This window comes from Solea solea, chromosome 18 (genome assembly GCF_958295425.1).
Source record: "Solea solea chromosome 18, fSolSol10.1, whole genome shotgun sequence".
Classification (NCBI taxonomy): domain Eukaryota; kingdom Metazoa; phylum Chordata; class Actinopteri; order Pleuronectiformes; family Soleidae; genus Solea; species Solea solea.
The window spans coordinates 11,058,956-11,086,721 of record NC_081151.1 but is presented as its reverse complement, the minus strand read 5'-3'; the positions used below and the strand labels follow the sequence as shown (position 1 = coordinate 11,086,721).

The following is a 27,766-nucleotide window of genomic DNA, read 5'->3' as shown; positions in this document are numbered from 1 at the left end:
TTTCTTGAGACAAAGTGCCATATATACACACACAATTTTGGTCAGAGGGGTTACATTACCACCTAAATGATGTAAATACATCTGTGACGCAATTAAACTTTGCATTTAGGAATGATTCCATATGTGCACATACCATACTGGTTTTATTATATTCAGATTAATCATATTAATATTTATTAAGTGCAATCAGATTATTAGTGCAGCGTATTTGTTAATATGAAGACTTTCCCTCCACAATCCTGCCAAGACAAATTCTAAGGAGGAATTGAAAATTAATTTTCTAAAGTGCTTTTTTTGCATTTGACAATTCTCCAAGAACTAATGCAGTAGTTGGAATTCTATCCATTAGTCTGTCCATCATACTAACTCAGGCTGGATTGAGGAAATCGAATGAAGCGCTGTTCAAAACAGAAATTAAAACTTTTCTTTGTCATCAAATGTATACAGAAAAAGTCAAGTTTTCCTGCAAATCAATCCGCTCCATTTCCCACAATCCTCAGCTGTTTTCCTTCACCAAGCACGAGCCATTGATGCCACGATAGGTAACGCGACTGGGACGAACCAGCACGCCATGGCCAGGTCGACAGGTGAAGTAGCGGCGGTCGCCCACAGAGCCGTCATTTTTTCCTTTGGGGCTTCGGAGCTCCAGACCCAGCCAGAGGCCCGGGGCAAAGTCTGCTGTACCCAGGTAACGGATGGACGCCATCTCGTTGGCACTGGTCAGCAGTACCTGCATGCCTACGTGGAGGCGGACCTGTCCATCAGAGCCGGAGGGGCTGGACCCTGCCACGTGCCCAGAAACACCACTACTACTACCACTGAGTGTGCTCCAGCGCCGGCGGTGTGGGTTGGAACGACTCCTTTGTTAGGTTTGGGGTTTTTTTGGGTTTTTTTTTTTTTAGATAAATTGTAGTGGAAAGCAAAGAAGAAATACAGCAAAAAAGATTTATGAGAAAAGGTAAGCAGTGTGAGATGATATATTAAAAGTAAGCGGGAGATTCATGGGAGCTCAGTGTTTGAGGGATTGATCTTTAATTACATGTTCTCTCTCATAACTACAATCCTACTTTGGCTAATTAAAAAGGAAGCTTTGGCTGTCTAATATTACAACAGCTTATCATTATTGATTTGACTTCAGCTGCTGCTCCTGCAGTTTCAGAGAGGAGACATGTGAGGCCTGTGTAGAAAAGAGACACACCTGGTAACAGGACGACGTCTGCTTGTGTCTTTTGGCGCGGCCACGGACAACGACGTGCTCGAACTCCGACGGATCGTCCCTGCGCAGAAGTCACAAGAGTCAAGTACGAGGGTACAGCTTCTTGCATAAGCAGTCACATGATAATAAAGACAAAAACACTTGAAATGATGGCACAGCTCTCACCGCTGAGAGGATGACTGAGGCGTGAAGAAGAGAGCTCTGAAAGACAATCGACTGAGCCGTGGATCCTGTCAGTAAAATAAAGAAATAGACATTTACAGACACATCTGCCTTCAGGTTTCAACTGAGACGACCTATTGTAAAACCTCCACAGATAGTTCATCCATATAAAAAAATAAAAACAGAAAATAAGAGGGGACTCTTGTGTGATAGAACAAATGTGAGATTCTCCATTGTGAAAGAAAACAATGTGCTCACTTTGTGCTGCAGGGTTCATTACAAAATACAAGGAAAAACACATGAATAAAGGATGAGGAAACATGACCTTCCAAAAAGCGCCTTTTATTTCATGTAAGACCAACAGTTGAGTCATAAAAACAACTAGAGGAAATTAGAGTGCAATGAAGCGATGGGATCTGAGTGGTGGATCTGCACTGAAATGAGGCACAATCAGCAAAGGACTACACCTAATTTTTCTAATTTACAGTGGGTACAGAAAGTATTCAGATCCCCTTAAATTTTTCACTCTTTCTTAATTTGCAGCCATTTGCTAAAATCATTTAAGTTAATTTTTTTCCTCATTAATGTACACACAGCACCCCTTTATGACAGAAAAACACAGAATTGTAGAAATTTTTGCAATTTTTTTTAAGAACAACTGAATCACATGGCCATAAGTATTCAGAGTAGAAGCACCCTTCTGGGCTAATACAGCCATGAGTCTTCTTGGGAATGATGCAACATGTGTTTCACACCTGGATTTGGGGATCGTCTGCCGTTCCTCCTTGCCTATACTCTCCAGTTCTGTCAGGTTGGATGATAAACGTTGATGGACAGCCATTTTCAGATTTCTCCAGTGATGCTTAATGGGTTTAAGTCAAGGCTCTGGCTGGGCCATTCAAGAACAGTCACAGGGTTGTTTCTAAACCACTCCTTCGTAATTTTAGCTGTGTTTAGGATTATAGTCTTGTTGAAAGGTGAACTGTCGGCTCAGTCTGAGGTCCTGAGCACTTTGGAAAAGGTTTTCTTCCAGGATATCTCTGTACTTGGCCGCATTCATCTTACCTTCAATTGCAACCAGACGTCCTGTCCCTGCAGCTGAAAAACACCCCACAGCATGATGCTTCTTCCATTTAAAGATTATGGAGGCCACTGTGCTCTTAGGAACCTTAAGTGCAGCAGAAAGTCTTTTGTAACCTTGGCCTGATCTGTGCCTTGCCAGAAATCTGTCTCTGGGCTCTTCGGGCAGTTCCTTCGACCTCATGACTCCCATTCACTCCGACATGCACTGTGAGCTGTAAGGTCTTACATAGACAGGTCTGTGCCTTTCCTAATCAAGTTGGATCAATCTAGTTAAACAAAGCTGGACTCCATTAAAAGGTGTCGAACCATCTAAAGCAGTGTTTCCCAACCCTGGTCCTCAGGGAACACTGCCCTGCATGTTTTAGATGTTGCCCTGCTCCAACGAACAGCTCGTTATCAAGCTTCTGCAGAGTTTGATGACGATACTTTCTGTACCCACTCTATATCCAATTTAATCAGGAATCACTTTAATTTGGATAACCTTCTTATTTATTTAATTGTCTTTCTTTCCGTCTTATGGCTTTTGATAGTGGTATGTGTGCTATTTATATTTCTAAGACCATTGTAGACCCATCTAAAGACTGTTATCTTTTGTTATAAGGTTAATTGGTATTTTGCAAATAAAGGCCATGAAGTAAAAAAAAAAAGAAAAAAAAAGTCACAGCTTGTCAATTATCATCATCATCATTACTTACTCTACTGTAACTTTACATTTAGTTTGAATTCTGGATGGACCTCCATCATAAACATTTAGCACAAATAAACTGCTTCAGTGTCGTCTTTTTACAGGGGAGGTCATTAATCAAGAATTTTAGGCTTCAACACTAGCAACATGCATGTTAGCATGCAGAAAATATCTGAAACACCATCAGTAAAACAGTTCCTTCTGTAGGATTATTAACGTACATACACATGGCTCAATTGCAGATGGTACACGCGCACACAGACATGTACGCACACACAAACCACAAACCCCACTCCCTTCTGTAAATTAGGCAAATAAACTAATCTCATGTGTCATTTTACTTGCAGTCACAACAGTACAATATTACATATTAACCACATGGCTGCTAAATATCAGTGCACTGAATAATAAATGCATGAAGCATTTTAAACTATTTTCTCAAATATTCCTTACCCCATAATTTGAATATAACACTTTACTTCCACCTTAAAGAAGTGACTTTAAGCAATGATGAAGACGCCAGGACCATTACTAAGTGCCACATTAAAGTGAGAGGTTGTGGTAAGCAGAGGCCCCAGGCTTCACATCTGACAACTCTGACACTCTTTAATCACCAGTACAGAGGAGGGTTGTTTGTTGCACAGTAGCTAAAATCAAATATGTCAACAGTTGCACAAATGACGCTGTCAAGAAGCTCATTAGCACCACCAGATTTATTAATGAGGGCAATGAAATGCAACCTCAGGTTTCTTGGGGGGGGGGGGCATATTGTCAATTCTTTTAAAATCTGCATGAACTGTAAAGAATTTCTTAAACATACTTGTTTGACAGATTTGGTTTTGGTTGTGCGGTTGACCAGTGGTGTTAAAAAGGACCATTATTCAACAGTGAAAAATATGGGCACAACTAAAAGGCCTGTTCTCACCTTTGAACACGAGATGGAGGAGCAAAAACACCATGTTTTGGTGGGCAGCTGAAGTACCTCACTCCTCCCACTGATCCATCATTCTTTCCACTTGGCTTGTCCAGTTCGATGCCCAACCAGAGCCCTGTGCAGACACAGACACAGTCCATAATCCATTGACAACCACATATAAAATGACCAAAGTTACATATTACATATCAGTAAGTTAAAAAAAAAAATGGATAATGACTAGTTTTGTCCAATATTGTGCTCAAATGAAAAATGATAACGAGTGACCAGAAAGTTGCTAAACCGTAAAGTGACCTGTGACAGGGGAGCTTCACATGGTACAACAATATAACTGTCTGCAAATCAACAAAAACTGACATTTGAATCATAGCAACATAGACAACAAGATAACGGCCACAAAAAGCCGCCTTTCGAGATAGAGAAACTACTGTGATCTCTCGTGCTCTTTTTGATGAAAACGAGGCTTGTTGTGTACATTATCGGTTTTGGAGGGGGAAAAAAGCAGATCAAATTAACAGTTTGTTATGTTCTTTTCATTTTTCATTTGCACTGTTGCATGTTAGCATGACATGAAATTGATAAACAAGTTAAACTGTACATAGGAAGAGGACATCAGATGTTCACTGAAAATATGGCTGACGTAGCTTCTTACTGTCCGTTTCTACCTTGTAATGATGCAATAATTTGACTATACTATCAGGCCAAATATAGATCATGAAGTCTTTTTTCAGGTGACGCAGTTCAAGCTAAAGTTATAAAAAAGTAATTTAGAGTGTCATGCTCGGAGAGAAGAGCTGTTTTTGGTTCAGAGATTCAGTCTGTAATACACTGGGGCTGAGATAACAGCACTGCAAGCACTGATTTTAAAATATCAAAGGGAACATGAGCTTCAGTGGCATGAGATACATTAATACTAATTCATACATGACTGATTCCTGAGCATAACTGCAGCCTTAATGTTAATGAGCACTTTGAGCTGTTTTCTGCCTGGATTTCAATGGATTTTGCTCAGCAGGAGTTTCTCATATCTTATAATTCACACATATCTGCTGTCCAACTCGAGGATTCCTTGTAAAGTAGAGAACATATCATGTAGCTCATGCAAATAAAAAGAGATTCACTTCTATAATGTTCACCACATTTGTCACTGTACAATAAAGTGTTGAGGTTTATGCAAACAAGTGACATTTCTTCTAACAAGAACACAGAATAAAGTCATTTTGTAAATTGTATCACTGCTGAGGATAAAAGTTCTTTTCATTATAATTTCCGAAAGTCTTTTTTCACAGGCTATTAATTTGATAGTCAACTGTGTGACCTTTGACAGTTTTATAGTATATTTTATAGGATAATAAATATTTTCAGAATTTTTTTTTGAGGTGCCCAACAGTGACATGGCTGAACCTTTCCAGAGAACAGTTTAATCAAACTGAAGCCCTATATGATCTTTAATGAACACTTTCAGTCACACATATATCAAATTCACCATGACTGAAAAAAAAAAACAGTCTTTAGTGTGAATACATTTCACAGCTTATCCTTAGATTTTTTTTTTTAAGTACCTCTAAACAACAACTACATGTAATGACACAAATGCAATTCACTAATTAATTAGTTTTCAATTACCTTTGGAAATTAGATATTATCTGAAGAGTTTGGTGTGATTTAAGTTGTCAAGTCATCACTTGACAAACATAAAAAACTGATTTTGGAAACCAACCTGGAGCAAAGTTGGTCTTTCCATAAAACTGGACTATCCCAGTTCTCTTGCCCACCACCAGCACCCTCTCCCCCAGATGCACCTCAGGACTCTCACACAAAGAGCTGCTGGCTGAAGGATTTCGGCTACGAATACCTGAGAAGGATACATTTAAAAAAAAAATAACTTTCTTCAAATTGGTTCAATTACATCTGCGCAATAATGTAAAAATCCTGCATTGATAATAATCTTGGTTAAACCACTGTTAAGGTAATACAGACCAGCAGCTCTCAGCACAGTAGTGTCAGAAACAGAATGTAGCGCTGGTGAGGGTGTGGTCCTGGGACTCAGGGGAACACGCTCCCTTCTCTGCCTGGCAGGAAGGCGCTGCCTTGGTAGTGGACGAGGTCGAGCAACTGGCCCATGGCGAGAGTCGAGTGACGAGGATGACGAGGAGAGAGAGCGGCAGAGAACACCTGTGACGAGGAACAAGAGATGGAAAACAAAGGGAATCAGTAAGATAAAGAAAGAACCAGTCAAATCCAACGACTGAAATAACAATAACAAAAGTTGAATGAAATAAAAACCTAATAATATGATGAAAGACACCAGCTATGAGCTGTATATACATTTGTTTAAATCCTGTATTTTACACTGAGCTTAATCTCGCTTTTACAAGAGAGACTCAGCAAAGAGGGCCAGTGAGCAGCATCATCGGACATTAACCCCATTTATATTAAATAACATCAGTAAACAATACTTAAAAATATTACAGACCATAAAGCAAAAGGCAGCAATAATTAGTTATTCACAAAAGTTTATAAAGTGCTGCATTGATGCTCCTCTACAACATTGGCTGTGAACATTTTCTAAACTGCTATAGCAGGGGTCACCAACTATATTTGTCGTAGGGGCAGAATTGTTCTTGACAAACACTTTGGGGGCCAGAAATTCAAATAAAATTTACATTTTGGCCTAATAATTTATTGTAGTTTTGATATTTTAATGTTCTTACTTTTACTAAGAAGTCTGTAGACTTTGAAATAAAAGCATGTGAAGCAAGGACATGTGAAAATTACATGTTAAAACAATAAATGTTAAATGAGTGCGGCAAGTTTGTCACACTCATATTTATTACACTATCCAATGGCAGTATTCACAATAACAGTTATTTGAAGGGTGTTTTCCACGAATGAATGAATAAACAAATTAATTAATGGTTGTCGTTAGTGTTCATGTGCGCAGCTGTCACTGCTGCTTGTAAACAGCGCACCAGGAGAACATAATCAACAGGGCTCAGATCTATTTCCTTCGACAAGCTGTAAATTCAGAAATCGGACATCGGAGTGTGGGTGAGACTTTTTAAACAACTGTGCTGTCGAATGCACGCTGAGAACTTTGAGAGTGGGATAGTCACAAATCCATTCAGAAGAAGCAGCTAGTCAGTGGAAACATTTTCTTATGTCATAAATTAAATATTATGAAATCTATTGATTGCCATGCCGTGCCAAGTAATGAGCAGTGAAGTCTCTTAAACTCAGATTATAACTCAATCCTAGAAAAGCAGAACATTAAATTAGCAAGACATAGTGACAAAAATCACTCCCCAAAAAAACCAATGAGCATTGGACTCAGACAATCGACGATACCCAATATATTCGCTCAAACACCCAACCATAGACCACATGATTTTTTTATTATTTTTTTTTAATTAAGTTGCAGGCTGGATTGGAAGGTATGGGGGGGCCAGATTTGGCCCGCCAGTTGATGATCCATGTGCTATAGCAAAAACAAACTGTGCCTCTTCTCTGAATATTGAACCCACACTGCATCCATTCAGACTTTACAGGGATTTGAGGGATTTTTGTAATCAAATTGAAATAATAGAGTTCATAATAAAGCCTATTTTTCATTCTTCCATTTTCTTTTTGTGAATGTGACAGAGTGTATAGCACTTCAGGTCCTCCAGACAATTAACACTGTTCTCATTCAGAAATCCAAGCAGCTGCATCACATCATTCCTAAGCAGCACAATTCAGGGGAGCTCAATCTCTTACAGTTGGCCAGGTTGAACCAAGGGCCAACATGTTAATCTCCTTCTAAAATAAGGGATGAGATCAAGGAGGACTTTGCCCAATTTCACTCTTTAAAAGCCATTTGGATGCAGGACCTCATTAAGCCTTTAACTTCTACTACCACAGACCTTCAAAAAGTTCATTCAGTGCCCAACTCTTAGAGGATAACTGATTAAATAGGTGCCAAAAGGCTTTAAGAAGCATAGAATATTCTACTAATAGATTGGAACATAGAAAGTGATTTCGGAACCTTGCCAGGTACTATGCTAGTGGAAACGCTACTTAAACAATGCCGTGGCGAGGCGAGTAGAGCCGGTGGAAATACGCCATATGACAGGTGAGCGATGCACATAAATAATTGATGAAGCTTCTGATTCTGTCATGTCACTTTGAGCTAATAAATCCCACAATGTATGTATTGATCACTTGGGTATTTGTTGAGTCCATGCACAATAAACACTGCTTTCAGCATATGGTAATTGTAGGTTAAAGTAAATGCCTGGAATGCAGATTATGCTCATTACTCAGTTAGTGCTATAACTGCAGATGGAAATTCCATGTTTAACCCTTGGTTTTATGTGAAGCACTGCGTACATTTAAATAACACAAATAAAGTTTGGTTTGAAAGTAACTTACAATAGAAAACTATGTGTCAATTGCTACAGTTTCCATGCTGTAACTGTTGAAGCACTTGAGAACTGTGATTATAAAAACACAAAAATCTCTTGCACTCAATACTGGATGAATGATGTGGATGAAGTGGAAATATTGTAATCGAGTCAACAAATCATCCAAGAAAAGAAAACAAATGTGATGTGAAAAATATATAGCATAGAATATATAGTTATATAAGAAAACGAAGAAAATTTCATTAAAATAAAAAAATAACAGTAATGGATAAAACAAAAGAGCAGGAGAGTGTAGAAAAGCAAATAAAGGACAGCAATGCATTGTTGAATAACAATGAAACAATGCATTGCATAACAATAGCAATTACTGTGAGGCATTTTTCGTGATGAAACCAAGACTTTCTACTTTGACTCTAACACAGAAAAAGACAAATATGCTGAGACAAGCAGTTAGACTCACAAAAAGCCCCAATGTCAGTAAATTCAAAGGAAATATTCCTGACGATTCAAAGGAAAAATAACAAAATAACTTGCAGAATTAAACACAAGTATGTTGGCTTATAGCAGCAAGACTGACAAAGTTCAAGTTTAATGTATTGTGTGTTGAATAAAATTTAGAGTTAAACTGACAAAAGCCTTTTAGAGTCTGATCTTTTATGGGCAATAATATCAGATTTAATAATAAATTAATCATCTCTAAATAAGATTCAATTCATGCATAAAACTGTCACATAAAACAGTGTTACATTATGTTCGAATTCATTAATATGACACCCTAGTTTAAATTTTACAGTGTGCTTTGAAAATTCAGTTAAAGCATCTCAAATCTGTTTGGTATTTACTGATCACCATATCAGTTTACATTTCCCTCTGAGGCCAAGTTGTGTCTTTCCTCTCATCTCCACTGAAGAGACTATATTCCAACTCAGAATACTAAACATCTCTTGTCACTTGACCTTTTGCTAGCAGGGACTTCCTGGCTCTATCTGACCCTTCCACATAATGACATTCACGTACAGTGACAGACTACAGCATTGACTGAGGCCTTATGAATCAAGCAGTGGTGCTTTGTAAGCATCGTCTATGTTCCCACTGCCCTTTCAGGTTTGAGCTACAGTCGACACACTCCAATAGGGCTTCCTGATGCGTATGTCTCTGCCATTTAGCAAGACAAGACAGTCCCTCAATGATTCACCCAGTTCATACATATTCACCATTAGTGAGCTGACTACACAGCTGATCTGAATGGATACTAGAACACATGTGGCTCTGAGAGTTTAAACTGTAAATGGAAGACAAAGGCCTTCAAAAGTGTTCAGTCATAAATTAGTCTAGTTGTCTGGCAGAATGGACGTGCAACCACACAGCCCTCACACAACGTGCATGTCTCACATACACACTCACACATCTTGTGATGAATGCATGCCAGGAGTCCATGCCCTAGTTATTAAACCCTCCTTAATTGGACTATCAATCACAAAATTCCATCGGCCCTATTGAGGTCTGCTATTCCAGTCACGTCCAGAACAAGTGGCCTCCAAAACCTTTGAATATTGAATCACCACAATACAGCTCTAAACCCTAGAGGGCGCAAGAAACATAATAACATACCAAGGCAAGGTTTCAGCAATGTTCTGATGTGGCTAGACTATAATATAAGATACGGTTGGTGAAATGGCTAGCACTCTTGCCTTTGCAGCAGCATCTAGGTTCCCGACACAAGGGCTAAGTTTGTATGTTCTCGGTTTCCTCACACGAACTAATAACATGCAGATTTGGGATTAGGCAAATTGGACACTTGTGAGTGTGAATGGTTGGTTGTCTCCATGTGGCCCTGTGATGGACTGGCAAACTCTCCAGGGTGTACCCCGCCTTTCGCCCTAGTTCACAGCTGGAGAAGGTGAATGGGTGAGTAAATCAGAGTTCAAACTGTGGCCTGTCAGATCCAGTGTCGTCAGAAGTCAAATGTATGCAATGGTTCAGAATTCACTTCTCACAACAATCAAAGTTCTGCCATCTAAGCAAATAAATTTAAGGTAGCCTATGTTAAAATCCAGAATGTGCTGATGAGTGAAACAATAAAAAATGAACTAAAAAATACCGAGAACCAACATATCATCCATGTCTCCATAAATAACACTATGGTTATTGAACTCCCAGTCATTTTAATCCTTCAAATATAAACAATAAAATCAAATAATTTTCTTGCCTTCATTTTCTTATATTATCTTTTACACCTTAAACTGTAAAGTACCTGAAATAAATATTTAGACTTAGTACCAGGTATGTTTAACTGTAAATATAAACAATGCTAGTGCCCCTACTTGGAAAAAAAATATACCCACTTTTTCTAATAAAACACTTTATAAGAAAATGCAATTCATTAAATAGGAGAGCAGGAATATTAAATCAGGATGTGGCCACATTGTAATCTAGTTAGTAGAGAATGGAGGAGCTATTACCACAATTTCTCTCATTTTAACACATCAGCCCTGGAGTAATGATAACACTATATCTCGCCATTTCTGTTAGTGCTAGTCATCTCAGCTCATGTGCAAAGCCCCCTCACAGTTAGGTGCATTTGAATTACTTCTTTAATCATCAGGCAATAATAGGAGGGCACTTATCAGAAAAATGTTATTTAAAGATGTCTGAATAAAATGATAACGCTTAATTTACTTTGCATGTGATCTCCACTGTGTGCTGGTTCTTGTCCATGAGACTGTACTTGTGACACAAGGAAACATTCACCTGTGCTAAGCTAATCCATCACACCCTTCGTAGTTTGTGCCATGACTTGATTAATTTAATATTTAATAGTCGAGGCTCACACACACACACACACACACACACACACACACACGCACTCAATTTGTTGCCGTTATTGTGATGCATCTGATTTTGCATCAGAAGTAGGCTTAAAACCCAAATACATCAAAGATAGATTTTAGAACGTATATTCAAAAGTGTTATATCCTGTCTGCCACTTGTGTACCTGTGTGTATCTTGGATGTGATGCGGGACTGGTCAATGCGACGAGGGGGGCGAACGGGTGTAGACGTCCTTATGGTGCTGGTTTTGTGTCTTTCCAAAGGTTTGCTTATCTTGGAAAGGGGTGCAAAAATTCCTGTTAAGAAATGTAAGATGTGTGTAAATCAACAGCAAAAGACACTGCGAGAGTTAGAGGACATTTAAAAAGGTAAAAAATCTAATTTTATGGGGTTAAATGAAATGGCAGGACCAATTAAATCCTGGGAATAGAAATGGATGGAACATGTAGAGGAGTCAACGCTCAAGTCAACAATGTTTCAGTGCCTCTGGGTTGTGGTATATAACGTACCATGTTTGATTCGACAGGTAAAATACTGAATCCCTGCTACCGAGCCATTGTTCTTCCCCTCTGGTTTGTCCAGCTCCACTCCAGCCCAGAGGCCTGCAGAGAAGTCAGTGCTGCCACAGAATCGTAGAGTCCCAACCTTTGTACACACAAACAAAAGAAAAACTGAGAGTTAAAGCAACTGACACATGCAGCCAAAGAACTGGCTGGTGAAGGGAGCAGTGTGTGAAGTTGTTATATTAGCATGAGAAATAGTAAGCAGGGGCAGAGCCCCTACTCAACAATTTCTTAATGTGTCGATGTTCAATAAAGCAGCAGAAGAGAAACAAAGGGAAAAGCGTTAAACTGTGTCTGGGTGCAGGGAGGATAATAAGAGTTTTGATTAGCCAATCTCTACCACTTGGCACATTGCATTTCTGTTCTCAGTGTAGCACAAAATTCGATTAATGGCTCATTCTTTCACAGTAAATTGCTTACTTGGGAAAAAAAATTATATTTTCTTATTATTTACGTGACTGTCTCAGCATATATCGTTTGTACATGTTGAAGAGTGCACCACAGATTACTGCCACATGTACAATTGTTATAATGTATACTTGAGAATGAGAACACATGAGAATAGATACTGCTGCTATAATTTTTAGTTGAATTGCTGACATTTATCAATTAAACTAATAAATAAAAAGGCCCCCGATGTTCACAAGCTAGTGAGCTTTATATCCTATGTCAGACATCTTTTTTGGAGTTGTCTGCTGGGGCAGTGGCAGCAGACAGAGGCTGGACAGGCGGATAAGACAAGCCAGCTTGCTCCTGGGATGCCCGCTTGACCCAGTGGAGGTGGTGGGAGAGAAATAAATGATGGCCAAGCTATGGTCTCTGATGGACAACCTGTCCCACCTCCTACAGGACAGGAGGACTTCACTGGCAGACAGATAAAACCCCAATGAATGAAGGAGTGGTGTCGCTGGTCGCTCCTTGCTGCTGTTAGACTCCATAGAATGCACAGCTTTCAGTAGACCACATGTGTCATTCTACGTTGATCCAGTATTGTGCAATATAACCATTGTCATCCACATCAGTGTAATATCTCATATGTGCAAACCTCTACAATGTTCACACTATACATATTATGCTCATGCTATTTATATTCTGGTTACTCATGGTCTATATTGAACACAATTGCATTTTTATAGTTTTATAGTATGTTTCCATATTTTTACAATCCTAGATGTTAAAATGTTTGTTTATTAATAGTACATTTTATTTATATAGCCCAAGATCACAAATACAATTTGCAGTACAGTCTGTACAGCAAGTGACACCCTCTGTTCTTAGACCGTCATATCGTGTAAGATTAAACTCCACAAAAGCCCTTGTACAGGGGAACCTCTGGAAGCACCACAGAGGAGGGATCACACTCTCAAGAGTGGAAACACATAAAACGCAGAAATGTAACCTGTAGAAAAATAGTGGGAATTGAAACAGAAGCTAAAAGAAGAGAGGCAGATGGTTACAATAACTGTATCACCTTTACCTTTGACTGTCTTTGCTGCTGTAGCACCGTAACTCTCCCTGTTGTCGGACTAATAAAGAACCATTTTATCTTCAACTCTAAAATTACATAATGTCAATTATAGCTTGTAATATTAAATGTGTTCTAGTGGTAGTGTTCTTACTTTGTCTTTTTAAGACATGTGTTGTGAACTGCTTTGCAAATCTTTCCAGACAAGTTACAGCTTGCCACCTCTACAGCTTTGCACCAATATTTGTGTGTAAGCAGTTCTCCAACCATTCTCACTGCCATTGATTTGTCTATATATATATATATATATATATATATATATAAAAAAAAGCAGCTACAGGAACATTGAATGCATGGTAAAATTTACTGACTTGACAGTCAGATGGAGCAAATTCAGACAAGGATACCCGAGACAGGAAATACTCCTTTGATTAGTCAATCTCAGGTTCTTTATCACACACCCTTAAAATCAAAGTGTAAATTACTAAGACACCCAGATAGAAGGTGAACTTCAACATATACAGTATATATATGTGCCAAATATGTCCAAAAAATGCCAAACTTTTCTTTCACTTTATTTAAGGGCTGAAATAAATGCAGAAAAATTTAATGTAAATGTAAATGTGTGTCGGGTTGTTTAGGATGTACAGCTACATAAAGTATTGACACTGTTAATAATCATAAAAAATTTAATTATATTCTGCTCTAATTCTAAAAAGTACATGGCAGGAATTATTGCACATGAGAAAATAAAAAAACAAGTGAAATAAAATGCCAAGTAAATATATCTGTGCTGTGTGTACATTAGTGAGTCTAATCTCCCTCGTTTAATGTCTAGAGTGCTTCCAGCCTGGCCATAAATACAACTGACTGGTTGAAAAATGGGAGACTGCTGAGAGATCGTGTTCCTTGTTACTGCAGTTCTACCAAGTGATTTGGCTCACGCACTGAGAAGTGTGGACTGCAATAGCATGAGGATCCCCACCCTTTACTCCCTCATTAAAAAAAAAATATTAAGTAGCAAAAACACAAAAAGAGGAAACAAGGGAAGAAATTAACTCATAGTGAGTTAATGTTGATGCATCACACTTGATTTTGTGGATGTTTTTTCTTTTACATTACGTCATTTAGCAGACGCTTTTATCCAAAGCGACTTACAATGGAATACATTCTTGCTTGCAGAGGACTGCTTCAAATGTAACAAAACAATTATAATGAACACATTTTCTCTGGGCCAACTAAAAAAAAAATCATAAAGCACTAGAAACACCTATCATTTATGAAGGTATGTCCACAACAACAGACATCCACTGCATTAAATATATTTGTAATTTGCTGTCAACTTATTTATAAAGTCATCTCATTTGACATAGAGTGAAAGGTGGTTAAACCCTGGACAGGTTGCCAGTCCATCACATGGCGAGTAGATATAATTGTTTTCATAAAAAATATTTTAACATAGCCCCCCGTCTCAGGTTTTTTTTTTTCCTTCATATGCCCACTTCCCATCATACAGCCTCATGCTGCTACACATTGTAGTTTTAGTTAAACGCAGCACTTACTCACTGCTGCCAGGAGATGGTTTAATTTCTTCATGTAAGTGGGGAAATTTTAATTCAGCCCATAACTATAATTATAAGGTCATAATTATGGGCCTGGAAACTTCCTTCTATTGTACCACTGTTCCTCTCTTTTACAACCATAATGTACAGCTGACCTAAAAAAGATGGATATTCGTGAAAACCTTTATGCAAGTCTGACAATCTCATAACTGAATGAATAATAAGAATAATAATTTCAATTGTTCCTACCCTTAAATAGTGGACCTACCACATACCTTCTGTCCAGCTATCACCACACGATCGCCTAGATGGATTCCCATGGTAGAAAGCTGTATCCTCGCCTTATCAGAGAGTGTGGGAGTGGACTGGGCATGCAGAGTGAGGGGCAGAGGGGAGACGGGTCTGGGTAAAGCCTCTCTCAGCAAAGTTCGGAGCTCTTTGGCCACAGTAGCTGCATCTGCCATCTCCACAGACATGTCAAGGGGGTCAGGCACCACGTCTACGGCACACAGTCCTTTTTCATTCTGTGGAAAAGAGTGATGACAAACTGATGAATAAAAAGGGAACGTCAACTCCCTTTGGATTTCTGCTTTAAATTACCACCAAATTCATAGTTATCTTTTCTGTTGGATGTTGGGCTTAACAGCATCTTTTTATCTCATCTCAGAACAAAATCCCCATCAGTATGTTTCAAACCAACAGATCAGCATGCACAAATTTAATCAAGCAGCGCTAAGAAACTGCAGTCGGGTGAGTTGAGTCAGACAGCTACGACAAGATAACTGCAGGAGTGTGTGGCAGACAAGGGAAGCTTATTTGACACTACTGTGCCGGAGTCTCATTACCCATTCCCTTCAACAACAAAGAAAGCGATCTTTGATAAGCATCAAAAAGAAGCTACCTTTCATTGTCTATTGTTCACATGTTGCAACATGGAGGGAAGATACAAGCCACTTGGGGGCAAAAGACAACTTTCCTGTCCTCAGCAGTTCCTGTTTGATGATATAAAAGATCAGTAGGAAGACGCTGGAATGACAGGTACTTTTGCACAGAGCTGCTGTTTTGTTGTGACATGATAAACATCTGTGTCTCAGTATAGGTAAAGAATAACACAGGTCCCATCTGCCTTAAATCAAGCTTTAGGCAAGGAACGCTCATGATGGCAAAGAGAACAACATAGACATAAAAAACAGGTTTATAGGACACCAATATCAATGTTGATGGGGTCATTCCTCTGTCATGATGTATTATGATTTTTAACATCACAATGACAACAGGTGTGTAAAAGATTGTGTTTGTGCTACTGCGTAGTCTTTAGAAACAGTGGGGATCATTTTCATGACTAGCATAAGCAGAGCTCTTTACAGTTTGGCAGTTTTCTGTCCTTGAAATATGCCTTATGCATCGGTGTAATATTTTGGTGCCAAGAACCAGAGCACAGTTCACAGAAGGGAGGAAAGCACAAAAGACTGCAGGGTACATTCAAATGAAGGAGCACAAAGAATTATTGATATTTTGTTGGACACTGTGTCATGGGCTGTACTGACGATAGAACCAATTTAGAAGCATTATGATTTTACCAACAAGAACAAACTAAATACACAAAGCAACGGCTCAACAACAATGACAATAGAATATCTGGAAAAAATAAAAAAAATACAATTGAAGCAGACAGGGGCCACACAAGTGGCGGGTAAGTGGTTAGCACTCTTGCCTTTGCAGCAAGAAGACCCAGGTTCGCGACCCAGTTGAAACAAGTGCCTTTCTGCATGTTTTCCCTGTGTGTGTGGGGGGGGGGGGGGGGGTCCTCAGGTGGAGGATAAAGCAGTAGTGACTGAGTGAGTGACTGAGTGAGCGAGCAGAAAGGTCTATAAATTGTAAATCCGTGGGTATTATTATCTAAGTGAATACCAGTGACTCTTAATGTGTCTATTGTTCATCATTCAGTTTATTACATCCCTGCAACCTTGTGAGGGCAGAAGGACACACATTACTTATGTTATTAATGGTGACAAAATGAATATACTGGTCCACTGTGACTCCAATCCTTTGTAAAAGGGGGATATCTGATTACTGTTGTTTTATTATTGTGCGTCACTGCCTTCCTCCCAACCATTGTTTTAGCAAAGGTAGCATATCATGTTTTCTTACTGAATGCATCACAGTGTGAACGCTGTCGTCACATTTAACAGTGTAAAAATTTATGACAATAGATAATGTGGAAATACAAATAAAAATGCTTATTGATTTATGTAGTCTTTAATTGCCTTAATATTCAATTAATTTACTTTTATTATCACTGCACAAGGTAAATAAAAACCCACACCACCTGCCTCAGGCTGCGGATTTGAGCTGAGCTGTGTGTTCAGGTCACGCTGCTGTGCACCATGCAGACAACATGATTTCCTGAAACATTTCCTCCAATTTATAAACCAGCTCAGTTGTTGCACCTCTGTGATTTAAATAACATCCAGTATTTAACAATAGGACACAACAGCATCTCACTGCAGTCTCTAAATGACTATTAATTTGAATACGACCTCAGACACAGATTTAACACAATAATTATTTATTACAAGTCTGCGGTGTTATTAGTATTCGCTAGATGTAACTAGTTAACTGGATGTTAAATGGCTGCCACTTATACTTATGAGGGGTAGTGAAGCTCACTTTATATCTAAAACTGAAATCAGCAACCTGCTTCTGTTTATGTATCAATAAATCAATCCTTATTTATATAGCACCTTTAGTACCGATAAAATCTAACAGAGAGCTTCACATACATACACACATTCACTCACTTTAGTACATACAACTAAAACATTTAGGTCAGAATCATTCACGCATTAAAAAAAAGCAGCTGAAGAAATCCATCTCACCCGTTTGCAAAAGACAAAACACCTGAGGTAGATGAATTCATAAATCGATAAACTACTACAACAATAATGATAATAAGAATAGGTATAGCAACAATAATAAAAACCATTAATACACTAATAACTTCAACTAAATCATCAGAAAAGCACAACATAAGCAGACTTAAATGATATAATTAGTAAATGCAAATTAGATTAAAAAAAGATACAATAATGATTAGGTAAATAATTAGATAAAAGCAAATGTAGTGAAAGCAATAGTGTAAAATAAAGGCTACAATATAAAATGGAAAATAAATAGAAATTCAATTAAAAGTCAAATTTAAAAGTTAGGTCTCAAGTCTGCTTTTAAAAGAATCAACACACTGTTCCGTTCTGAAAAATATGATGTTGCCAAAGCTATTACTCAGTAAGATATGTGGTAAGAGAAGCATGAAAGGTCAGCAACAGTTATTTTTTCAACCTTGTAAAAATGTTCCACTGCTCATGTTTAAGATTTGCTGTGATTTCAAATGGAGTTTGTTGGCTCTGGCTTTTTGAGGTGCACTCAAGTAGACACATTATACTTCAGACACCACCACCTTTTATAAATGCAAATTATATAATGAGTAGGTTAAGCAACTACGTCTCAACTCAATGTACATAAATGCTTTGTACAATTTAACACAGATGAGAGTACTGTGCAGTTTGTATTATATTGCTTTGAGTAAACATTGCATGAGTGTAACAACTGTTAGAATCTTGGTACAATTTGTTTGTATATACACATCTAAAATCTGTGAGGTCACAGGAAGAGGTTTACTAAGAGGAAGAGAGGAAAAGCAATATATCAACTCTACATATCAGTACCTCTGGAGCCAATTGGCAGCAACATAGCCTTTATAAAGCCTTTAATCATAAAGCATATAGAAAATAATCTTTCCTAAACAAGATCTTTTTGGCACGCTAGGAAGCAAGCATAACTCTAACCTAGAAAATCTCCAAATATAGGATAAAAAAAATCAAATTTAACTTATTCATAAACAAAATGTTTACATGCTCTCCAAGCTTTGCATTAACATAATAATAAAATAAAGAGCTGCTGCACTCATCTTTGGGCAGGGGAATTATTAGATTATGGTGCATGGTCCTTTGGTGACCTCCAGTGGAAGTACCATTTCTGTTCACAACAACAGTAATTAATTTAATGTTTTAAAATGTAAAGCCTACATTCTACATTCATATTCCAGCAGAGTCAGCAAAGGCCAAGCAGGATATGTGCCCCACCACTCCCCCAAAAAATCATCAAAATATCTGAAACTAAATACAAGTGAGACTTATTTCTATCTTAAAATTGGAACTCTTCCACATCAAGTTGCAGTATGTCTGTACTCTAGTAAATAATGAAATTAGGATATGATTAGAAGTGTAGGAGTGAGTTCAATGAAGTTCTGACTGATGACCCCAGTGAGCAAATACAGTGGGTGGAACATGTATAATCTGGTTGTTTTTCCATGGCAGTTTGTGGTTGTGTTGTATTTGACTGCATGACATAAAGGTGATGCTGAGGTGCTAAAATGATTACTCAAGGACTGAATCTGAATCTGGGGTTTCAACACACAAGTGAATTGATGATGAGAGTTAACAGAATGAATTAAAAGCAATTAAGACTAAATGTAATCATTAGCCTGAGGTCTTAGTGCTGTGTTTCACAAACAAAGAACAGATATCACCAAAGTAACAGACCATAGAAACCTGCCTACGTTTTACTGATGAAGTACAAACAGTGAAATATAAAAGGTGTAGTCATGTGATCATGATATTCTTGTGATTCTGGTTATAATCCCTTTGCACTGCAGACACGTATGCGAGGACATTTCAGGAGCAACATTTTCTCATCTCAGGTTCAGTTTGTCAGCATCTCCCTTAATGTGGCAACTGACTAAGTACCTAACTGTAGTCTGCACATATGTGACAGCATGCCATCTAATTTATTATCATTTGAAATGATGGAGGAGAAAAAAAAAACAATTTGTCAAGCTTGCACCTGCTTGTGTGCTAGTGCATGTAGAAAAACAATGTCACTTACTCTGAAAGCAGGGTTGGCTCCAAGCTCCAAGAGACATTTGACAGCTGATGCGCACAGGTTGGATGCAGCAATATGCAGGGCGGTGCCAAAATCAAAGTCACTGCAGGTGGCATCTACCTCTACAAAAGCAGTACATCGAAAGAAAGTGGCATTATACAGTTACCAAAAGCTGTCACGTTTCATTTTCCAACAATGTCTTCAAGTTAAACCTGACTGACCACCAAACAAATAATGAAATCCTGCTTCCTTCTTTGTTCAAGTACTGCTACATTACCAAATGCATGCAACATTAGCTCCATCACACTGAATAGATTGCCAAGAAAGGACTAAAGATACAATTTGACTTGTTGATGGGTGCTACAGGGTTTAAGCAATTCATAATGTATGAACCAGAACATGAGTGATTTAGGTAAAGTAACATGAAAGAAGTTGGGATATTGAGAGTCAGATTTCAGGAGTTAACAGAGTTGAGATTTAAAATTTCCTGATTTAATTAAATTTCCTTTTAGTTCTAACTCAGTAAAACGAATAAGCACAAGGTTCTTACTGGCAGCTGTTTTTCAGGGCCAAAGAGGCTCCAAAACATCAGTATCTTACAATTTTCATTCAGCCACTTAGCCCATTGTCTGTATTCATATCTCAGTCCTAATAAAACGCTGCATGTTTGAACTACTTCTTGCACAGCAACAATATTAAGGTTTGTGCACCCACACTTGTGGTAACATGGATGTGCCTCGCTGCACATTACTTATGGGGATTTTCACTCACTTCTTTCCTCACTGGTGTCCTCTAAGGTTGTCACTTTCCTGTCAACCTGTCTCTTGCAAGAGCACCTGGAGTTAAGCATTTAATGCAATCAGAACAAGTGCAGCCTGAGGATTGCTGTAAACAACTGCCCAGCAGCCCAGTGGCATTGCTTCTCTGATTTATTCTTTTAGTTCAGGCTGTTAATTTGGTCTTTTTCTTTTATTTTGGGTTGAACTTCTACAGCAGTGCAGTTTAGGTTTATATATAGTTTAGGCAGTGTTAAGCTGGATGAGCTGGATGTGAGGAACCATCGCATGGCTCTGTAGCTTCACCATCTTTTATTCTTTTGCCTGGGGTCTTAATACCCCTTTGCTTCTTTGATTTCTTCCTGAGTGTCGCTTTAATGTTTAAGCAATTGTTCATGACACTTTCAACACCATGGTGTCCCTTTTAAATATTTTATGGCCTCCAGTCAAGCCAATGTTTGCTTAGAGAGACCGTAGTGTGTTAGTAAACGGTGGTGGGTGCAACAGCCTCTGTTCCATTTTTTGCACTATGGAACAGAATTCAGTGGTGAGAATCATTGCATTTCAACAACACTCATTACTATGGCTGCAACAATTAGTAACTGAACACTAAATGTTCATATTTTCATAATTGATTGTCCTAATTTTCAGGAAGATTTCAGCTTTGTGAATGAATCAAGCCCTAGACAATCCATGGACACAACCAGTGGTAAAGAATCACCAAGGGAACATAGATAACAGCTACTGTTACAAATATCTGCTATAAACATGGATTCAACTTGTACTGTTAAGTTTACACCAGTGGTTCCCCACGACTAGGTAGGAACCCACAGGTGGCTTGCAGGAGATTTCTTTTTGGTTCTGAAAGAAATTTGCAAATTAAGATTTAAAATTGATTTATCAAGCAATTCAAAATGATAGGTGATAAGGCTGTAAATTAGTCTCGGCATTGTGGACAAATTTTCATCACGATTTACATTGTGATTTGGATCAGGATAGTTTGCCATCTTTAAAAAGTTGGTCCACATGGAGAAAGTTTGGAAACACTGCTTTACACAAACGTGCTAGGTCATGACATTTACGGAATGGACTGTATTTGGAAATTATATTTTGATGTTATTGCACTTCCTGAGGATTCTGGCATACAACACTTAAATGTCACATTTAAAAATGCATGTGTTACAACATTCAAAACAATAATCCATAACAAAATGTACCTGAGAAAACCAATAAAAATTGAATTCAAGCAATGGGGCAGTGTGCTTCAACAAATACACCTGGACAGCTTTGTATGCTGCTCAGTATTGTGCTCAGCCATATGTGCAATGATGTGAAACATCCACACACTACTATCTGTGCAATATTTATTCATTTAGGCAAGCTTTCAGTGAGGCAGCTTCTTCAAGACAGACGGCAATGAATAATGTTTATCCCTCCATCTTAGTTCTCACACCATCAACATGGTTTTCATAAACTGGATGAACATTCTGGTATGAAACGGGAGACCATCAAAAGAAACTCAATCTGCTCTAAATATGGGGTCCAGTTAACGCATTGAGCATGTAGTGTTCAAGGACTTTTAAGTTTGAACTAGGCCTGCACGATAAATCATTATAAAACTGCGATCTCGATTCACCCATGTGCACGATTTAATTTTGAAATGACTTTGATTCTCATTTAATTTTAATTTTTCAAAAACGCTTTCTTATGTGAACATTAGGTTCTCAGAAAGCTCAGGGTTTCACCATCAGCCAATAACAAAGCGCCTTTTAGACACGTGTTCCCCTTGTGGAACGAGCACGGTAGTTTGGAAAGTCTGTAGCATCATTGAACTAGACTAGTGCGACAGCACTAAAAATGGATCTCGTAACGAAAAAAGGCTCACATTCGGTGGTGTGGAAGTATTTCGGGTTCAAGCAAGACAAAGAGGGTCAGTCTAATGTGATTTGCAAGGCATGCTTTGCCGTCGTTGCAGCACCACAAGGTAATACCACAAACCTTTACCAGCACCTCAAATGTCACCACAAAGTGCAATATGATGAAGCCGTACAAGGCAAGAGATCTGAAAGTGGTACTGTCAATTTGTTTGTTTTGTCATGGTTCATGTGTGCAATAAACTTTACACTTCGTGAAAAAAAAATCATGCCAGAGAATCGTGATATCAATTCTAAGCTAAAAAATCGTGATTCATATTTTTCCCCGAATCGTGCAGGCCTAGTTTGAACTTTCACATTTGTAAACATAGCATAAACATGCATTTATAGAAAATATTTGCAATACAATCAAATACATTATTAGTGTTTCTTCATATTTACTCATACTTTCAGAACATTTACCTACTAGAACTTATCATACTTATTTATTGTACACGTTTACAAGAGATGTTTTACATCCACATGGGGTGGAGTGGCTCAGTGGTTAAGACCGGTACCCTGTGTGCGAAAGACATCATGGTCGCAATGGTCGCAAGTTCGACTCCACCCCTGGCTGATTGTACTCAATTCCATTGTAAGTCGCTTTGGATAAAAGCGTCTGCTAAATGACATGTAATAATGTAATAATCCACAAACTGTGATTAATATTTACAAGCTCAACACAGTTTGTACCCTGTTGTGATTTCATTCCATGAGTAAACTCCAACGCTCTTCTAAAGTCATGTGCTCATTGCAGCAATATTATCAGCACGTTTAAGTTGCCAGTAAGTACATATACCTTTACTGACATGACAACAACAACAACAACATCTACTGGCAAAACTTTATATTATGGGCAACATAAAGTCAGGCTGCCTTGCTGTGTTATATATTGGATTGTGCTGACAGTAGGTATTAAACACTGCTACTGCAGGCACACCTAATAACCTGGCAACTCAAGTATATTTACTGCAGGAAAAAGATAAATTACTAAGGCCTAATCCTCAGGGCAGGAACACCCCCCCCCCTTTTATTTTTTGTGGCTGCATCTCTACACTCACCTCCAGGCTGGGATGCCTGCAGCACCACCCGGATAAGCTGGGGCACATCGAAGTATGCAGCGTAGTGCAGGGCCCGCATGTTAGTCCAGCGTGAGCGCAGGTTAGGGTCAGCACCCAGGCCGATGAGATTACGGGCAAAGCTGGCTGCTATGTCTGCATCACCTAGAAAACAGGAGGGTTGGCATATGTGTGTTTGCAGAAAAGAGGGACTGAGGCTTGTGCTGAAACAAAACAGGATGTCTGCTCTAGAAAAAGGGTTTTATAAGTAATACTGATAGCAGTGCTTAATGATTTACAGTAATATGTTCCACTGTGACACTAGCAATATGAACCAGCACATAGACAAGGCAGTAGATGAGTGTATATTGTGCAGTGCAGTCGTGAGTGTTAATTCAACATTGCTGTCAATACTAACCAATGCCCGGGGCCCCTGCCTTACAGCAGTAGTGCAGAAGACTCATATCTGTCAGTCCATCACGATCATTCACACCACAGCCTCTCTTTAGGATCTGTGCAGAGCAGACATAATATGTAGTGTGCTACTAAAAAAAAATTGTGTCACTGTGCAGAGAAATTTCACAACAGGCAATAAAATGCTTGACGACACCAGTTTGTGGAATGACAAGAAAGCCCAACCTCTCATAAATCATCTCATCTTCAAACTTGGATCAGAAATGTGGCACAAGCTGACATTCAAACAAGAAATGTTTTTCTCAACGCTGGCATTTATTAAGTGAGAGAAAAATAATTGGCTGCAAAAAATCACTGCATTTCAGCTTCTTTCACAAGTCTGGGTGAGTTTGAGGTGGTTTGGGGTTAATTTCAGGGCATCCAAAAAAACAGAATTTTATTTTGCCCTTAACTATTGTGGCATTTCCAATTATAGAATAGTTGAAATAATGAATTAAATGTTTATTTATTTTGATTGCACAAATTGTCCTGACTTGTGAACGATTTAATATCTATTTTGTATTGTGTAACAGAAGCAGTAAAAATGGGGTTTTAACAGTTTTTTACCTCTGTGCCAATTAGGTCAATGTTCTTCTGCACCTGTGGCACCCACTGCCTGAGGACAGCAAACAGCTCTGGTATTGTGGTACTGGGATCCAGAAGAACCTCCTTGCACTGAAGCTCACTGGGGTCAAAGAAGGAGAACTCTGAAGGGAGTAGGAGAGAAAACAACAAACTATTATGTATGCTGACTGCAGTGCAATTCACCTTTTGTTCTCTTCCCTTAATGCTGCTGCTTTTCTTCTATATTTTGTTAAGAAAAAGTAAATTCATTTTAAAATGCAAATTAACATGAATTAAAACTTAAAAACAGACTGCTCTATTGATTTTAATTACTACTATTGGTCAATACTCATGCAATCCTTGCCGAGAAAAAAAGAAATAGGATGTGACAGTGACATGTTCAGATTACCAGCCACACTGTTCAAATTTGCTACAAGTGTCTTGCATCTGAACATGACTGTCCTCTCAAACAGCATACATGTGCACCAATCATTTTTGCATGCATCATCAGAAATCATATTTGTGAGACCACTCAGTATTAAAGAGGGAGTTGAATTTGTGGGTAAAACTTAGCTCTAGCGGATGCAGGTCCGGGGAGTCAACAGTCAAAATAGGCAAAAAGCCACATGAGGATGATATGACGCAAATCAGATTTCCTCACAGCCCTGATCCGAGTCACATCAAGAGAAAATATCACATATGTGTCACATCAGCCTGGTAATCTAAGAAATTGCCGAAGCGTATCATCCGAGAGCCAGACTGAGGCTGAAAACAATTATGCTTTGCCTATCACCTGTTGCTGAGTGCAGTTTCACGACGGCCAATTTATTATCCTCTGTGGTTCATAAATTTGTCAAACATGATTATTGTTTATTGCTAGTGATGGTCATTAATTCAAAATTTCAAAAGTCCAGCCAAAACATGGGATGCAAAATGTTATCATATTCTTTTCTTTTATTTCATGTTCAGGTATTCAATATGTACAAATCCTCACCATAGTCAGAGGGCATGGGTGCAGAAGCCACCTGATGGATCACTGATCGCTGATGGGAAGATAGCCTACTGTTGTAGCCCAGGACTGTGTCCACCTCGACAGCCTCTGAAACATCCTCCTTTGTCATCTCCCCCTCAGGGCCTGGAGCTGAAACAATATTAGATGTCCTATTCTGAGAATAAAGTAGGTCTAGTATTAAAGACTCACTTTTACTCAGTGACTACAGTGAGGTTTCCAGGTCATCAGATACTATCCTCCAGTAGCAATCTTAATAAAAATAAGATTGTTACTTGTATTTTGTTATTACATTGTGCACTGGGTTGGGGTTAGGGCTAGAAATCAGTATATTGACAAGACAATATTTTACAATGTCTGCTCAGCTAATATGGAACTAAAATCTGTTCAAAAAAAAACTGGGACGCAGATGGAAAATATTAATTCAAAGCTACATATAGCTACAGCCACAGAGTACTGCAGCATGATACCAATCAAAAACAATCAACATTACTCATGCCTGAAACAATCTCTTAAACAGAACATAAATCCTTCTTTTCATTCAAGTTAAATTGGTGTTGCTGTCAAGAATGAGATAAATTCCCTCTGTTTGCCTGAGGTCAGTGACTGGCATTGTAGAGATTAATACTGAGCAGAGTGACTCTGGACAATGGCCTACTTTAGCCATAAGCCTCTTGTTTGTCCGACCAATGACGTCATCCTATTCTGAGAGCTAATGCAAAGACAATGCTGACAAGCATTTTTTTAATCAGATGTCTCTAAGCAACTTTGGCAGCCACTGCTTAAAACATGCACACGAGCCATTTGAACTACTGGGAGTGTGAAAGACTTATTAAATGTCATGCTGTACACAGACAAGTTTGATGTATAAATGAAATGCATTGGTTCATTTGATGGATAAATCATAAAATAACTTGGAGTTCAGTTAAAAAAAACACTGACTAGAAGCTGACTACAGTGTCATACTTTGGATTACCCGTTTAGTTTCACTTTGGAGCTGTTCAGGTTTGGTTTTAAACATTAGCTAATGAGCAGTCTTCAATAAAATCTTTCAACTTAACTCATCAATGACTCCAGAGGTTCCATCATCTCACTAGATAATGAAAATCTCCATAACACTAACGGCTGAGCTTGAATTTGAATTGAATCAGGTGTGTTGGAACAGGGAAACATCAAAAACATGCAGGACAGTGGGAGCCCAGGACCAGGATTGAGTAATCCCGATTCAGACAATTTAACACAGGTGTTTCTAGTCACATTAATTAAGATCATCTCCCTACACAAGAGTTTTATTAATGTAATTGACACATGTTTCTAATCAACTGTCAGCTGGAAAAGGTTTTTGTTTTGTTTTTTCAAATGAATGCAGGTGTTTCTCAGACTCACAGACTTAAATTTCTAGTTAAAATGTCATAAACATCACCAGTATTTACCTTCTGTTTCAACATGGCTGCTGTAAAAAATGAAGTCCATTGGCCTAATTACTACCTTTGGTTGTAGATTGGTGACAGTCACCTCCCACCTGAGGAGACGTCGACTCAATCTGAATAATTGAAAACACCTGTGTGCAGCACTCCACTGAAAACAAGGTCTTACAGGCTTTGTCAGAAATAGCTCTATAAATACAACACAACGGAAACATACGTATACACAACATGTATGGCAGACAGTGGCTTATTATTGCATATGGTGTTTATAAGAGGCCACTTACTACGTAACCCACTGTGTCACAGTTCACTGTTTGCTATATCAACCTAGCTTTAGCTTTAGCCGAAGAAGGCTAGCGTATGCTTAAAAGCCGGCTGTTGCAGACAAAATAGGCATTTACCTGACGACTTATACTAAACGTAAGGTTATTTATACTCTTGCCTGGTGGAAAAAGTTGTCAAGAGAAATGATGCACCTCCTCGCATCATCTCCCTCGACAACATGATCGAGCATAAATACTGGCCCGAGCCTTCTGGCTCATTAAAGTACAATTAAAGACTGGAAAGGCGAACAAATATAACGCTGTGTAGTTAATAGGGCAGTAAAAATATGACAAATATTTGTGTTTACCTTAATATTAGTGTTCGTTGCTCATGAGGAAATGAGTAGGAAGCCAAGTCAGCGACTGGTTTAAAATTCGTCAATATTACATGATTGCTG

At 38.5% G+C, this 27,766-nt stretch overlaps 1 protein-coding gene across 1 annotated transcript; it reads right to left on the bottom strand.

Moving 5' to 3' along the window:
* Nucleotides 1-299: 299 nt before the first annotated feature.
* On the bottom strand, nucleotides 300-27,766 carry LOC131445171 (CAP-Gly domain-containing linker protein 4-like). The gene is made up of 15 exons (XM_058616076.1): nucleotides 27,677-27,766; nucleotides 25,604-25,750; nucleotides 24,613-24,752; nucleotides 24,011-24,104; nucleotides 23,596-23,757; nucleotides 19,849-19,967; nucleotides 15,180-15,428; nucleotides 11,824-11,959; nucleotides 11,479-11,610; nucleotides 6,061-6,255; nucleotides 5,801-5,935; nucleotides 4,072-4,195; nucleotides 1,382-1,446; nucleotides 1,199-1,277; nucleotides 300-860 (listed from the first exon to the last, which is right to left on the bottom strand). The coding sequence occupies exons 2-15, from the start codon at nucleotides 25,728-25,730 to the stop codon at nucleotides 497-499; spliced, it is 2,121 nt and encodes a 706-aa protein (XP_058472059.1). The 5' UTR covers nucleotides 25,731-25,750; nucleotides 27,677-27,766; the 3' UTR covers nucleotides 300-496.

Excerpts from the sequence above, each read along its gene's own strand:
- LOC131445171 (XM_058616076.1), bottom strand. The coding sequence starts at position 25,730 with ATGACAAAGGAGGATGTTTCAGAGGCTGTCGAGGTGGACACAGTCCTG. Across the intron at positions 19,968-23,595 it reads GCAGGCATCCCAGCCTGGAG|AGGTAGATGCCACCTGCAGT; the intron begins GTGAGTGTAGAG and ends CTGCTTTTGTAG. Across the intron at positions 6,256-11,478 it reads CACATCCAAGATACACACAG|GTGTTCTCTGCCGCTCTCTC; the intron begins GTACACAAGTGG and ends TCCTCGTCACAG.